This window comes from Chiroxiphia lanceolata, chromosome 9, assembly GCF_009829145.1.
Source record: "Chiroxiphia lanceolata isolate bChiLan1 chromosome 9, bChiLan1.pri, whole genome shotgun sequence".
NCBI lineage: Eukaryota > Metazoa > Chordata > Aves > Passeriformes > Pipridae > Chiroxiphia > Chiroxiphia lanceolata.
In genome coordinates this window covers 19,035,146-19,052,431 of record NC_045645.1, presented here as the reverse complement: position 1 = coordinate 19,052,431, position 17,286 = coordinate 19,035,146, and the positions used below count along the sequence as shown (strand labels likewise).

General features: G+C 39.1%; 1 protein-coding gene across 1 annotated transcript in view; it reads right to left on the bottom strand.

Moving 5' to 3' along the window:
• Positions 1–12,366: 12,366 nt before the first annotated feature.
• The window catches only part of PLPPR4 (phospholipid phosphatase related 4), a 29,292-nt gene continuing 24,372 nt past the window's right edge, over positions 12,367–17,286 (bottom strand). The window contains exon 7 of the mRNA XM_032697134.1: positions 12,367–17,082. Within this exon, the coding sequence (XP_032553025.1) occupies positions 15,745–17,082 (1,338 nt within the window). The 3' untranslated portion in view covers positions 12,367–15,744. The remainder of the gene's footprint in view (positions 17,083–17,286) is intronic.

Genomic DNA, 17,286 nt, shown 5'->3' with positions numbered 1-17,286 from the left:
CCATTTGGCTGCATTGACATATTCATCAGCTGTACTTGCATTTAGGGTACTAAAAGTCTGAAAAGTGCTTGAACATCATTTAGACTGAGTTCAAGTTTGAAGTAATGAACATATATATATATATATATATAAATGAATAACAATAAAAATAGCAAATATATAATGTATAGTCTAAACAACAGTTGGGAATGTATATATTTTGAATCAATTCTTTTTATCAGACCTTTGCTTTTCTAAAAAGATGTTTTTAAAAGAGAAATTAACTCACTTCATACTGAAGGAACAAATGAGCTTGTAGTGGAATCACTCAAGTCAGAGGTTTGCTGTTTTGCATACTGATTCCTTTCAAAGTGAACTTCATAAGGCAAATGTAGCATACTATGTTGCTGTCCTGTGCTCTATAGCATGATAACAGATTGCCTGCTTAAATAAAATGCTGTTTGAACGCTTCAGAATAACGCTCAAGATCAACTCTGCTTTATGGCTTACAAATAAAATGTAGAAGTGTCACTGCTATGCTCATTACATGTCACAAAACATCAAAATAGAGGTGTGCATTTTTTTGTTAATATTCCCTTGACATGAAGTAGACATATTAACTTTACCTTGTGACAATGGCAGACCTTGGTGTTTGCCATCAAGGGCACTTTTTCCTTGGGTTTCAGCCTGTAACTTACAGACAGAAGTGACTTAGAAGAGAAGTAGTGTGATGGACATATGGTTGTCCAGCCATCCAGCCTGGGGAATAGATTTGGAGGGCTTGGGACAAGAAGTCTCTGTAACAAGAGCTAGCAGTGTGCTGAGGTGGCTGAGAGGTGCAATGGCATCCTGGCCTGTATGAAAAATAGTGTGGCCAGTAGTTCCAGGGAAGTGATTGTCCCTCTGTAATGGGCAAGAGGCGAGTCCACACCTAGAGCACTGTGTTCAGTCCTGAGCCCTTTACAGACAGGGGCAGCAGAGCTGGGGAAGGGTCTGGAGCACAAGTCTGATGAGGAGCGGCTGAGGGAATTGGGGTTCTTTTGGCTGAATGGAGTTTGGATGGGTGTCAGTCATTTCTCCCAAGTAACAAGTGATAGAACAAGAGGAAATGACCTCAAGTTGCATCAGAGGAGGTTTAGATTTGATATTAGGAAAAATTGCTTCAATGAAAGGGTTATCAAGCATTGGATCTGACTGCTCAGGGAAGTGGTTGAGTCACCATCCCTGGAGATATTTAAAAGATGTGTAGATGTTGCACTTAGGGACATGGCTTAGTGGTGGCCTTGGCAGTGATGGGGTAATGGATAGATTCAATCTGAGAGATCTTTTCCAGCTTAAATGATTCTATGAAGGACTTTGTCTCAGTTGCTCTGATCCCACTTGTGAGAGACTGGAATAGTAAATTGGGAGATTCTGGTGTGTCCCTTTTTTCAGAAACAGCTAAACATTAGATATCAACAGTGTTTATTATATTAATTATTTTTTAATAATTTTAATAATAATATATTAATTATTATATCTCCTCTGAGGTTTCTTATAGAACACAGCCGGTCTGCAGCGGTGTCAGGAAGCTAAACATCAGATAAATACTTTGAAAGCAGATCCTTGGAAAACTAATACGGCTGAATTTACAACTTTGAGGCAGGTCACCTGCTACTGTGCCTGTGGCACTGCTTGCATTCCCCAAAGAAAGTTGTGACATATTTCCTCTCCCCCACTGAGTGTCCAGTCTGATGTGCCCTACTTCTATGACCTGTTCTTAGAGACGCTGAATTTAGGCCAGGTCCTCAAACTTTGAAATTTTTCACTGTATTATTTACTGACAAGCCAGTGTTCTGTAACAGCAAGTAAAAATAAAAGCTCACATTGCAATTAGCAACAATAAGCTAATAAGGTAGGCTTACAGTAGTTTTAAGAAGATTTTAAGGGATTATAGGGTTTAGAGCCTTCAAAAAATATGCATTGTTGTGGGCAAGGTCTTGAAATTAATAAAGTAATTCAGACCCTCTTTATTTTATGTGGCTTGTATGTGTTGGTAACAGGATATATAAATGGGAATTATCATTCAAAGGAAATGTCCTGCAGTCGTCTGCAAAAAGCTGGAAGTACAGAAGAGAAACAGGCTGATGAAGTTTTATAACTTCATTTAATTTTGTGTAGACAGACTACAAATACCTGTAAAATCCCATTCATACATATATACATTTGTTTCCCTGTCTAAATGTAAACCATGGGTCATTATTATCTTCTGCACTCAAGTATCCACGCTTGAGTTTGTAAATTTGTTTATGGAGCCTGGGGCATCAATTTGAAAAAGATTTAGCTCACAATGACAACTCTGAACAAATGATTAATATTAATACTGAGCTGTGTTTGGGTTGGAAATAGAAATCTGGACCAAGAACGAAAAATGTGTAAAATGAATAGCCATTAAATATCACTGATTATCCCCTATGTTGTGAACCTTTCTGTCAGACTTCAGAAAACAAAACTCAATAACATTTTAGAGAAAATAATGCTCAGCTGCCAGGCAGTTGCTTTTGTGAGTATTAACCTTTTGCCCTTTTAAGGTTTCTTTGGCTGGGGAGATGTAACACAAACAGGGGAGCCTTTCTGCCATCACTGAGTGGGAATGGATATTGTGGCAGAGATATCTCACACCAGTACCACAGTGAAGTTGTGGGTGAAGTGAGGAGATAAGCTTGAGATGGGTGATAAAATTAGCAAATGTAGGATGGAGATGTCAAGTCTGGAGTCTTTGTACTTCTCTGTAAATAATTTAGTCTGACGTAATGTCTTCTGTCTGAAAAATAGCTATTTGCCCATTTTATAGCAGTAGACTAACATTTTCAGCAATAGAAAAATTTGAAGTTTTTTACTTGTGGTAGGTGACTCTATATTCCTTATGAATGCATGTGTCTGTCTGCTAAAATTAGAGTATCTAGACTCTTAATTAAAAGTATCCTGAATAATTTTCCACCTTTTGCTTTCCCTAGAAGGAGTTTAAAATCATAAGATGTAAGAGTTGCTAATATGAACAATAGAACAGATGAAATTTTAGTTATGTAAAATGGACTCGTTATTAGCTCTTAAGGGGGGAAGCAGTGCAGTGCAGGCCTGGGGACCCCATGTAGTCCAAGGAGGTGCCAAAGAGATACTGAGAGTCTGGTTCACACCCCCCACCCACCCCTTCTATGAGGACATTCTGACAGTTGAAAAAACCATACTAGGAGATCTTTTTGGTTTTGTTTTATAACCAGAGATCCTAACAGAGTAAAGCTTTTGCTGTTGAAGGATTGTTTTATTTTTGATTTATTTCTTCAGTGTAGTTGATCCCATTCCCATTTTATTTCTGTGGCATTAGATCAGGTCCTATCACTAATTTCTGCTCCATTCAGTTTCCCTGGTAACGTTTTATTTTTAGCATCATAATGCTTCAGAGATCTGGCATGGAGGGTTCATTTTGAACATGAACTATTATAATTTTATTTTAAATGTTCATTCATGGGCAAAATGGTAACAACCCCAACCCTAAGTTGTTCACAAACTATCTATAAATATCTAAAAAAATGTGACCATATTACATGGTTTAACGTTTTTTATTACTTCCCCCCTATCCACCCATTGATTCAGTGGAAGATTTTGGGATACAGGTTGTTAGGCATCATGAATTTTTAAATATTTTGAAAATCATTATCCTTTTCTGCACTAGAGGTGTGTTATTCTGATTTTTCAGATCTACTACCACAGCAGGCCCCAAACTCTCTGCAGCACAGTGATTATAAAATAATTATTCTGGCAGAAAAGGAGGAATACTTCTCTCATTCATCTTTAGCACCTTCTCTCCCTGCAAATTGTAAGTAAAGAAGCTGTGGAGATTGTATCTGTTTCCATTTCTAGGTTCTATTTAGTGACACTACGGGTATAGTCACTGACTGTCTTGACCTAGAACATTCTTCAGTCTCTGTGAGGAATGAGACTAGCTGAAATTCTTGGTTTGGAGTCTACAGCAATGATTGCATAATGGCATTACTGTTGGAGATTTCAGGGGTTTTTGTCTTTTTCTTCAATATTACCTGCTTGTCCTTCTGAAATTCACACAATGACTCTGACTTAAAGAACAAATGTAGCAGTTGGTAAGAAATTTAGGGGTTTGTATATTCATTTAAGTAAATAATTATTATTCATTTTAACTCTGTCTCTCAACTGAGGCATTTACCAGCCTTCCCAACAAAAAAAGCAGTGCTTCAGAACTTAGGCTGAATTTAGAGGTAATGACAATAACTCTGCTAAACATTAACAAGGTGAAAATTAAAAGAAAACCAAAAAACAACCCCCCAGTATGATATTCATATGATGCTTAGGGTTCAGTGATACTACCTCACTGACAAAAGGAAAAATGCAAAGTAACATTCTAAAGCTTTCAGTATTTTTCAAGGTAGTTTAGATTTAAGTGCTGTTGCCCATTAACAGATCAAGGACTTTCTGATTATGTCTTTCAATCAAGCTGCATAGGAAGGATGATATGTCAGAATTATCAGCAGATGAATAATTATTTATCCTCTATGTAGGCTCCTATTTATAGTATTTGTCAAGCAAGTTCTCTCCTAGTATGGATTATAATAGGAGCTCTACACAGCGTGATGAAAGCCTTCCATACCTCAGGCTTTGTAATTTCCTTTTATCTGAAATAATTGCCATAATAAGACATAAGGTCTAAAAAGCTCTTAGGGCTTTAACTGAAGGTCCTGTGCTATTCAGAAGATGCCTTGGTTACAAGCAGATGCTTCTATTTTCTAGTAATCCTGAAATCAAGGCTCTTCTACAAATGAAAAAGAACCCCTCATTTTCTCTGTTGCTAGGGAATCGTAAGAGAGAAATAATCCTTCCTCTTCCTTGAAGAAATGACCGATTCATGTCCTAACATGTGTCACTCTCAGTATTTTTTAGTTCTGTAGCTTCATCTGTCCAAACAATCTTGATTTAGTCTGATATAAGATAGTCTGATGGGACTTAGGCGCTAATGGGATCTCATCACTATCTCTTGAGAGATGAAGTGAAACAATGAGAAAGTGGCTAGTTATGGCACTGGCCCATCCCAGCTGCCATACCCAAGAGTAGTGCTAATGGGAGTTGATGGGTTGCTTTTCTGCCAATTTGCTTTTTTGATTCACAGAGACATTTTTTTGCCTCTGAGAGTGAGCAGGAGTGAAAAGCTTTCTAAAAGAAGGAATTACTGGAGCTTACATGGTACAGAGGCTCATACAAACTGCCTGTCAGTCAATTGGATTTGACAGGCAGGAAGGAGATTGGTGACAGAGAGGGTTAGGACATTTGCTAGGCTCAAGCTTAGAACACTTCTCGTTTCAAGGTTTTGAATTTTTACACTAAGGGAAGAGCTGAAATGCTGCTGCTTTCATTTGTTAGTGTGGGTTAATAATTAGCCCCTGCTTGCAGTCATAGTTTTGTTAGTGCTGATTTGGAAGACACTCTCCTGTTTTGAAGGCTACATGTGATGGTACTGCACGTTATTGGCACTTCACTTCTGTAGGATCTTTTTGCTCTTTCTTAGTAGGGAGAGAAGGAATGGAGAGCAATCAGAATAGGTACCTTGAAGCAGTATCAGCCAGCTAGAAGTGTGTGTCAGCTTTTGTTTCTGTAGAGAAAGGGGCACAATGCTGCCAGTGATTCATACTGCTGATACAGTAGGACACAATAGTGTCTCAATGGGCTGTGGTGTAGCAGTTTGTGTTGGGTGATGCCTCTGGGGTGCCCTTTGGATATCTATACAGGTTACTATCATGATCTTTCTCACTGTGTAATGGCAAACACAGGGACAGATTGTGCTTCCCAAAACATGTGCAATCTAAGAAAAAAGGAAAGTAATTATATGGTAAAAAGAAAGAAAGAAAGAAACATAACCTTTTGCATGGAGTTGTAGTTTTTGTGAGAAAAGAAGGGAGGCTATTAGGACATACTATCAATGCTATGATGAGGAGTGCTAGATGGTAAAAAAATTTAAAAATTATTCAATCTTGACAGTATACATTTCCCCAAGATTTATTTGGTACCAGTCAATTCAGTGGACCTCAGACACTGAAAAGACTGAGTGATATGTTAGTTAACATACAGAGTTGCAGAAATTTTTAACATCTGCTATGATAGTTAAAGGATCTTGCTCATTGTAACTGAGTCTTCTCTGTCTCAAGAACCATTACGGTTTTTTATTTATTTTCAGGTGATGACAGTTTGAAAAGAAACAGCATAAAATATACAAATCTTCTGTCCTTTTATCTCACCTCTTAATAAGCGCTCATTACTCTGCTATAGACCAAACACTCCCAAGGAGTAAAAACAAGGCCAACCCAGAGAGCTTTTTTCCCTAAGACTCCAGTTGGAATATTAATACTTAGGAGCAGAAGACATAGATTTGAGCTTTGTGTTCAGTGGAGTGACAATATAGTTAACAGAGATGTGTAATATGTTCCCATAGACCAGCATTGCTGGGCCAAACAGCAGTCCTTTTCTCAGCAACATGAAGAGTCACCAGAATCAACTAGATTTCCAAATGTGTATTTGGAAAGAATATGTTAAAAAGACATATACTGAAAGTACTTTCAACACTTTTCCGCTCAAGTGATACATCTGTGATATTCACATCCAGAGGCTTGCATAGGTTGTTCTATGGTATTGGTACCAGAGGTGTGTAAATATTGCAAATATCTGAACTTCTGGATTAACAGCATCTTAACTGAATTGAATTTCCTGTTCTGGAAATATGAAAGAACTTTTCATTAATGCAGGAAACAATTACTGCAGTCTACATAAGGTCAATTCATGCTTCTTAGTAGAAAGCAGCATTACTGTGTAAGCTGCTACAGAGTACCATTATGCAGTGAAAACCGTGTAGGAGTGCCTTTAAATGGAACACTTTATTTTTGTCTCACAGAAGAGAGCAAAACTGAATAATTTTCAAACATATCATTTTTTTCCTATTTAAGTGATAACATCAGAATTCTACCAGGAACTGGCAGCACTCAGTAAGGATTAATACACTTGCAGGAGATTATAGCATCTGCCAAATGTCATCTTTGTGCCCTTAATATAATACAAATAACAGATATTACATCTCTGTCTATAATTTATTATACTACTACTTTGTTTTATGTAGTCCAGTCTTTTAAGGAAGTGAGAATCAGGTGGTCTCAGGATTCAACATATCAGTGCTAAACTCTCTCTGGATAATGTAAAGCTGCATGTTGCCATAATTTAAAAGCAGAAATACATTTGCACTTCACTATAGAATTATAAATGAGATACTGACAACCAAAAAATAATGTTTTAGCCTTGTACTGTTGTCATTATCATTTTTTTTCTAAAAGTAAACTTAAAACACCAGTTTCTGCAGTGATTTAGGCAGTGGCTCATTTTTATTTGTTCGAAGAGTTCATTGATTCCACATAAAGCTGTTGCACTGTAGGTGAAACAGGCTGCTGTGTCTTTACAAGGCTGGTACAAGACTAGCTATAATAGAAGATGAAATGTGTAGTGTTGTAGTGTATTGTTCTGGTAGCTGGATTCCTTATGTACTAGAAAAGTACCATCAACTAGAATAGGAGAGATGGTCATGCATTAGAAATATGGAATTTGGACTCTGACAAATAGGTATAAAACCTGCAAAAGTAAAACACCCTTTACATTACCCTGAAGGAGTAATGTTTGGATAAGAAATGAACAATCAGGCACTGCAGCTTTCTTCATTTTTTGGAGAATGCAAAGCACTCTGGACCTCAGATTAAAGCTTCTGAATGACATTTAATCCTTAATTTTTTTGTTTTTCATCTCTGGTTTTCCACTAGTTATTAAGTTCTGTTAGAAAATATGCTAAGGCTGTGCAGCTATGTTGTATTATACATAATAATTGATCATCATTTATCTGCTTCAAATTTGAAATTCTTCTTCAACAAAGAAAATTAGATGCAGTTTGTGGTATACTGCTGATCCATGGTTTGTGCTCAGTGTAGCAGTGATGCAGCATATCTAGCAGCTACATTTATTTCTATGGCAGCATATCTCTTGCTGTGTCTCTCCACAGGTTTTCCTTTATGACAGACTGTTTATACGGTCTAACGCAGCTTAGTGGCACACAGCTGCTACTGCCCAACTCACCATCCTTGCTAAAAATCCACTCAATGAGCTTGACCTGGCAATATGCTCCTCTCACAAGTTCAGAAGTCTTTTAGTTGTGTTAGTTGCGTGTCCAGTGTTGGATTAGCTACCCTTCCTTGTTGTAATTTTCAAAAATTTTAATCTTGAATCTCAGAAAATATTCATGTAACTTCTGTATCACTTCACAGACATGCTGTTACCAGTTCCTTAGGTTTCTCCCCTGTCCCCTCCCAATGACAAGAGCTCAAGGGCTTTGTAAACTAGTCACATTTTGTATCTTAACTATGGAGGAAATAATTTTACAGTGACCCAGTCTTCAATTATTTGATGAATAATTGAAGAGGGATTAAGAAAGCGCTGATTGTACTAATTAACTGCCTACATGTACAAATTTAAAAATTGTGATTTTGTTCTTTCACTGATGCTTGGGTTGGAAAACACCTTAAACTTTCTCCTGACTCACTTTCTTTTCTTGGATAAGTTATAAGTTGGTGGGGTTGTTTTTTGTTAACTTGTATCTGAATTCTTCTACTTGCATCACAAAAGAGGTTAGTGAATGGAGGACTCCTTCATAAATCTCATTAAAAATGAAGGCATTTTAAGAAACTTCTTCTAGTGGTCCGCCTTGGTTTAGGAGGTTAGACAAGGCTGTAATCTGTTAGGCATACAGAGCTCACAGCACATTTGTTTTGTGTTACCAACCAGAACATGCCATATGAAGTCTTAGCTGTCCTGATCATTTAAACTGCATGCTTGTCTTCCATTTTTCTGCTCATTATTAAATGGTGGAAACCTCATTGTCTCTGATAGTAAACCAAGGCATTAGTTTGTTATCACACCCATAGTAGTTCTCAGGAAACTAAAACCTAGAAGTGGCCAAAGCCTACAACTGTTCCCCTGCCAGGGTGGTGCACACTCAGTGTTGGGAGATACAGGATGCTGGAACCGCTTCTGTGAAAACTCTCCCCTCTGATAAGAGTGAAGATAATTGTCTCAAATTATACAGAAAGATAAGGAGTATCAGAGGACACTGCAACTCACACTATCCAGAGGTTTTAGCTAATACTTCTTTTGGGCCTGGGATCGGATTTTTCAGACCCTGATGATGCTCTGTAAAAAAAAGTGTACACTTAACATTCTGCTAAGTATCCACACCACTTCTGGACTAAAGTATACAAATATCAGGGTGACCAGCCCAAAGGATGAGTTACGTAGCTTGGGCATAGAACTTCACATGAATGTGTATGTGAAGGAACATCAAAAGAATGCATATTGAAAAATTTGATAAACATAGATTGTACTAATTGAAAAAAAAATTATAGCTTGTTTTAGGGAAAATTCAAATATGGGTATTGTTTGCAAAGAATTGATTCTATCGTCATATACTTTACAGGTAAACATGCTCCCAGTTGTGTGATGTTACTCACTTAGCAGAGCTAGTCTTCTAGCCCCTGAAAAGGGCAGGAACAGGCATTGTAATCCACAAGCTCATTTTGAAATAGGAACAGAAACTGTTTGAAACAGGAGCAGAAACTGTTTGAAACAGGATCACATTGCACTCAGATATGCTCCAATCTGCTCTGAATGATTTGGTGAGAGAGCAGAGCTTTTCCCTATGCATCATTTAGTAGCTGCAGAGACTTGACAGATCCACAAATCCCCATGACTCTCATTTCTTTCTGAGCCGCACTGAAAAAGTAATATAGTAGGAAAAACTGAATGACAGTTGGCCTTTGAAGGTAGGGAGAGTTTGTGGGGGGATAATTTTTTTTCTTCTTTTTCTCAAGCATGAGAAGTGCTTTCTAGGGCTGAGAAGACTTGCTTTAGTTCTGGGTGAGTTTTCATCTTAGCTCTTTTCTTTTAGCAGGGCTATGCTGATAAAGCCATTGAATATGCAAGTTTCCTATTACCCTTTATGGCAAAACCACTGAAGGAACAGATTTCATATATGGGAGGTATAACTAAATGCATGCCTTGCCACAACTTGTTCCTTCATTTAAATTATCTGTTCAGCTTTCTCCTTCTAAACCCTGGCTTTAACACGTTAACTTTGTGCTGTGTGTTTGTATGCACGTGTATGCAGCTGAAATTCCCTTACTTTCATTTTGAATGTGCAGTATGGAGACACTTGCAGGCTTTGTCCAGTGTTTGATACATTCTGTGATGTAAGGTTTGTGAAGAGATTTTATTCATGATTTTATGAACCAGGATTCTAATGCTTTTAAAATATTCCTGCCAAATTAGCTGTGCACTGATCTGTTACACAAAAGGTCTTCATAAATCTATACTAAACTGATTCCAGTAGTGTCTTCTCTTATGAGACTTCTTATATGAAGACCTCTGAAGATCTTCTAAAACCCAGCACAAAACAGATTTAAGTTTCAGTTTAATCAATCATACCTTTGAAAACTCCTTTGCATGATCAGATATAGTCATCAGTCTGGATCACAGTGAGGTCTCTTAATGTAGTGACAGTGTTGCTGTAGCCAGAATGGTCTAAGAGAATATGACAAGGTTTGTCAGTAGAGGTAATTTCTCATAGAATCAGCTGGTTGGAAGGACTTCCAAGATCATCAAGTCCAACCCTTGATCCACTACCACTGTGGTTACTAGGCCATGGCACTAAGTGCCATCTTAAATCAAGTTTTATAATATAACCTCTACTTCAAAGGTAGCCCTTCAGAGGGGGAGTTCTATTTTAGCCTAACTTTAGATGTTTAAAATGTGCCTTTTAAAATATTTGAACTAATTGTCTAGGCCCCTTTGTCATTCATGGAAAGGGTCATTCCCAGAGGAGAACTCATTAGATTTGTATTAGATGTCAGCTTTCAGCAGTCATACCCTCACCTGCTGTTTTACTCTCTTGCACTCCTTCCCAGGGTCTCTCTGAGCCATACCTGGGACAGCGCTGTCTGTAGCTTTCCCAGGCTACCAATACATGTCCCAGAGGGCAGGACACCATAACCTTGGGCCACAGCCCTCATTCTTCACACAGCTTCACCCAAGGCATTGTCTGCTGCAGCCACACCAGCATCTGCTCCTGGCCAAAGGAGAGGCCTCTCCTGAAACTGGCTACTCCTGCTGTGGGGTCAGGACATTCTCCTGCTCCAACTATGCAAAGAGAGCTCCCTCAGTCACCACAGAGGGATCAGTATGATAGCTGTACATATACTCCCCTGTCTTTGAGAGAAAACATAGCATTTTTTGATTCTGTGTTGCCTGAGGGCCCCCATCTTAAATTGTCATGAAAGTCATGGGACAGGGATTGCCAAGTGACCCAGATCTGGAGCACAGCTTGGGGCGCTATCAGTCCATCCCTGCGTGCCTTCGCAGGGAGCACAGCACATGTGTGACATTGCTGAACTGCTCAGCACAGCAGTGCCTAGCTGGAGGCAGCAGTGACAGCAGCTGCCCAGTGCCACCCCAGCGTGGCAGTCACCTGCTGGAAGGACACACAAGTGCAAAGTGTCAGCCTGCACAAAGGCCCAGGCACGGGTGGGAAAAGCTTCTCACAGTCAGTTTGCTGTGCTGCCATGCATTGTAGGGGCTGTGTGTCCTTGTGGTCCTTATTATGCCATTGGCAATGTTGGTGCATGCCTCAGCTACAGCCATGCCTTCCATCCCAGGCACTTAGGGGCCTGCTGTTGCCCTGTTTCAGGGTGTTTTAAGACAGGCTTGGAGACAATCGTTTGCCTACCACATTACTTTGCGTGGCTTCTAGGTAAGAATGCTTTTGACAGTGTGCTGTTACATGTAACATTTTTCACCGTTGCCAGCAAAGGGTGTACCTCACCTGCTGACTCCTGCATCCTAACTTCTTCCCCTGGGGAGAGCCCATCCTCTCAGGTTTGCTCCTGGCATCTGCCCTTGTCTCATTCACAAATCCAAGGTTGGCTTCACCATATCTGGCAGCTCCACCCAACACCAGCAAAGTGTTTTAGATGCATTAGGGATTTAGCAATGCAGCTGGTGCTCTGAAATGATCTAGCAGACATCCTCACATGGCCTAACATTCCCAATTCACTTGCTTTCTTTTCATATAAAATATTTTTTGGATAGAGACAAGCTTGTTTGGACACTGCTTCTGTAAACTTCTTACCACCATGCAATGTCTTGAGGTTTCCCATTGATGACCATTTTTATGTCTTGAGGTATCTGATACTGAAAAATAATTTGGGGAGAAACAAAACTTTGCTTCACCACAGAGATGACTAAACATCAATGAGGAATTTTATCTTTATTTCATGATGTTAGCACAATAAACTCACACAGTAGCATTGATCTGTACTTATTTAACAAAATACATTTATAGCAATTTACAAATTCTTTTCCATTTGAAAACATTGCATAACATTTTATTAAACACAATACTTTATATAGAGATTTCTCATTAAAAACATATTTTAAGTATTTTCTTTTCTCAGTAAAGCACAGCCTAACAAAGAAATTCGTGCCTGTTAGCAAGTAAGAAAATCAGAACACTAAGAAGATGTCACCTGTCAATTTATTTGAGTAATTTTTAAATTAAGGTACCAGTGGAATGTAAACAAAGAGTAATTTTACAAAAGGCTCCTTATCAAATATACATGCAGAGGTCTGAGTTCCAATGTATATATTATTACATTTCTGCTCTCTAATGTAATATAATTTGATAAGCCATTATTAAAAACAGTAGCCTTTGGCACTTTGAGTAAAAAAGAATATATCAATATTTATGTATAGAACACAATTTCAATGATTACACAAGAGCTTTAAAATCTTTTCTTAAGAAATAGGAAACCTTAGGAAAAATATTACACTGCACTTGAAATAGTGCAGCAAGTTTTAGAGTAATAAAAGCAACACATACGCCAATATATCTGACTAAAACCAAGGAATAAAGAACAAACACTCCCACCAGGAATCCTGCTGTTTCCAAAACAGCTAAATTGCCAGAGGGAACATTTCTAATCTTACTTTATTGCCATTATTCTCCATTTCAATTTTCCATTATTTCCAGGTTCATCTACTTATGTTCTTTTCCCCTGCACTTACAAACTAACAAACAATTGCATCTTATTTCCCTGCATTGATAGGCCAACAGTGTTTCTGTCTTACCCATTCCTTTAAAGCTAATCCTACCTGCTTTATCATGTACCTAGACTAAACTAAAACCAAAGGGTTTTGTTCATGACAGTCCAAGTGTTTGTAATTCCTAGGCATCTTGTACAAAATTTGATATTAAATACCAAGGACTAAAGATTCATCCTTTTGAAAAGAAAAAACAAATCCTGAAAATGCTAGAGTCTGAGAACTTATTTCTAAAAACCTACTTTTTTTTTTTCGTTTCCCCTGGTATCTACAATTATTTTTCCCAGCTCTGTGCCTTAAAGTGTGTCTTCAACATACTGTGCCTTTAACATACACAATATGCTGCAAGCCTCCTGGGTAGCTTCTTACATGGAACCTGCAGAATACTTTCTCCCAATCATCGTAAGTATGACAGGATCATCTTTTATCACTAGCAGAGAGAGTGTGGTCATTTCCTTAAGGACCAGCTCTCATCCACAGCACTGGGTGATGGGCAGGTGAGGGAAGCATTGCTTGGCACGTTTGGCTGACAGCAAGCCCTCAGCTAAGCCTGGAGCACCTGTAAAACTGGGAAGGCATATAAAGCTTTCCATTGACTCTCAGTCTTTTCTTCTATACAGATTACAAACACCATCCTCATATTTGTGAAGTTACTTAGGGTTAGGGTTGGGGTTGGGATTTTGTTTTGGTTTTGAGGTCTTTTTTGGGTTAGGGTTTTTTTTTGGTCTGTGTGTTGTGCTGTTTATCTTGAATGGGGTGATTCTTCCTTCTACCTCCTACTTGGCTGGGGTAGGGTGGGCTTTTCCTTAGAGTTCTGTGGGGTAGGGTGTGTAGACAGGTTCTGACTATGTAGTATGTATCTGGTTCTCTGATACCCTAAATCAGAAAAGGACTTCAACCAGAACACTCTCCTCAAGAAGCCAGAGAACAGACCTGATCTGCTACTATTTATTCACTGAGGAGACTACTAAGCCATTCCCTCCCCCTCCTAGCAGGGGGTCTGGGAGGTGTCTGATAGTAGTTCTCTTTCAGGTAGAAATAGGAGAGAAGCACTGCCCCGGCTTCCTTCATGGTTTAAATCAGAGCTAAATGTAACGAGACACTTCTAGCACGCCCAGGACATGCTACACTTATTCCTTTCAGAGCTTACCCTTTCAATAATTTTTGGCAATGGAGATTTTTAGCAGGCAAGTTCTTTCATTATATTCAAAGCTCAATTTACTAAAATATTCCATGTTCTCTCAGGTGCAGAGACCTTCATATTCTTAAGTGGCAGTGGTGGGAAAAAAATATCATGCTTAAAAGGCTCTGGAGGGTGTCTCAGGGAGGTGAACAGTAGTAGTGGCACAATGCAACACTCATTCAGTGATCCTGCAATATGAAGGCATTCCATTTTTTAAAGCGAAGCACAAATCCCCTAAATGATGGTGATTGGGGTGAAACTTGTCATTGTTCTTGTGGCATACTAAGCAAGTGAGGTGAATGACTGCTCCTAAGTGTGAGCTGCTGTATTAATTTCTGTCTCCTTGGAAGCTGGTCAGGAAAGTGGCTGTTTATTTTTATTTACTCATGGCTCGCCTTTCACATTCGCACATCTTGCAGTTATTGGTGTCCGACATTATATGTTTAAAAACTAATAAAAACACGGACGGGTCGCCGAAGGACAGAATAAGAAGTTTAAAAATGTAAAATCCGAATTACTTGTAGTACTTGATAAGACCCCTTAAAAAACATAATTTAAAACAATTCTACAAGTTAGCCCACTAAGAAGCAGCCTCTTCATTAGTAGCACCTGTTCTTAAACAAAAGTTGAGCAGTAGCAGCAAACTATTCAAAATATATAGTCATTCCATTCTAATGGAATGTCACCCACACATTTTTTGTTGCAGTAGACATCTTAAAGAACTACACAAAACCTTTGCAATCTTTGAATGTGACAGATCCACTATAACAAAGCTGTAAATATTTCCTACGCTAAATGAATGCAGCCAGCATCATCATAGTATTAGCAATATTACTTTTAAAGTAACTGCACATCAATATGTCATGTTTGCAGAGTCTAATAAGTATGCAATTTTTCAAAAAGTAAGTTATCATCAGCACCATCCTGTATAAAGATTTGGTGCAAATTCTGCAAAGGTGAATATATAACACTGATACAGCCTTTGCTGTGAAAAAGTCAGTCAATTTTGGACACAAATATAAAATAAAAAGTTGGCACATTCAGGAAACACAGTATCTGTGTTCAAGACCATTGTTTTGATTGACATCATCACCCTCAGATAAATGTTTTGAGTCTGAAGAAACAAGCTGCATGAAAATGTTTCACATTAGTTCTGGCATTGTGCTTTTCCCCCCACCACATGCTTTCCACAGGCTCATGCACATTGCACATCACAGCAGCGCTGGGCTGCTGGTCAATAATTTGGCACATAAAGGTAAATATCAGCTCAAAACAAAGAGAGCAGAACCTGTTTCAAGATGTGTTTACTTTGTGGTGGTATGGACCAGCGGATATGTCTCCTCTCATTCCTTGTATGCTCGTGTGGGGGACGTACCTTTATAGAAGATGTTTCTGGTATTCTCTGGACTGCTCCCTCTCTCAGGGATTAAAATGATGTTACCTTTTCTCCGAAGTGTTGAGTCCCGGCTAGAAGAAATGGACAGAGTCTCTGAGCCAATCTCACTTCCCTCCACTGGTGTGACTCTTATCGTGGTGATACCATGATGGTGATGCTCACTATTATCTATGTTGCTTCTTTTCCTGTCACCTGACCCATAACTGTCTTTTAAGGAGTCACAGCTCTCAGAGTCTCTGTTAAGATCATTCAGCTCATATGTCTGACGGAGGGTGACTTTTTCAGGACCTTTCCATTTCCATGACCCACTTCCTTCTCCTTCTGATGGCATCTGAATTACAGGTCTGTTATTTTCTGGATGGGCCTCAACTCTAACAATGCTACTTGGCTCATGGTCTGTCAAGGTTTTGTATCTGATGGCTCCTGTACAAGTGACCGTGCTTCCCTCTGAACCCTTTGGACTGCCCTGAAGCACTCCTTGCTGCTTAGACATGGCTATTACTTGCATTATTCTTGGCTGGCTATTGCTTCTACATGCAACACTCTTCTCAGCAGCTTTCAGCCATTTAGCTCTAGCTGAACTACTTTTGGGTGATGTGTTCACGTTCTCCTGAGTCTCTTCAGGAATATGTACTAGCTGGGATGAGCCAGGACGTGACTGGATAGAGACCCTTGGCCCGCCAGAAAGACCTGAGTTGTTACAACCTGGTACACTGCCAGGTTGGATTTTCAGGTATTGGCCAGTTGGGCCATGATGATCACCATTTACACCCACTCTGGAGGGTTCTGAGCTTGACCTCATTTCGATAGCCCTTGGTGGTGACTGGCCAGATTCAGTCTCTATTACTTGCAGTGACAACTTTCGACTTTCATTCTTGTTCTTCCACTGGGAAAGCAGCTGTTTGGAACGGGCAGAATCCATTGATGCGTGTATTGTTGCATTTCTTCGTGCTGGATCTTCCATGGATGGTGTGTTGACTCTTGGCAAAGTGTTGCTGAAAGTAACCATGTTTTCCTTTCCCATTGGGCTTCGTGGTGTTATTATTTCTACATCAGCATTCGCTCTCTTGAGATTGGTCAGAGACCCTGAATCTCTGTGGTTTCTATTCAGGATGCTTTCTGTACGGTGAGAGACAATGCCATCGCTGCCGCTACCATTTTTACCTGGCAGGATTCTGTTGGCATCTTGACTGAGGTCTGTCAAAGACCTTAGAGCTTCTCTGTGAAAATTTGGGTGAAACACATTTTCATCACTTGGTAAGAAGTTCCCCACAGCATACAGACCCTGATATTTGAAGAGAAGCATCAACAATCAGTTATGGAAAAAGACACATTTTAAGTTACTTTAATTACATTCTTTTGCCTTTAAATAGACATTGAGTGACATAATTACTCCTGCTAAAGTGACAGAGCATGCTCACTTTCCTTTCCTCACTAATATATCCTTAGTCCAAATTCTGTCCTTAATCTGGAACATCTGGATATGTAT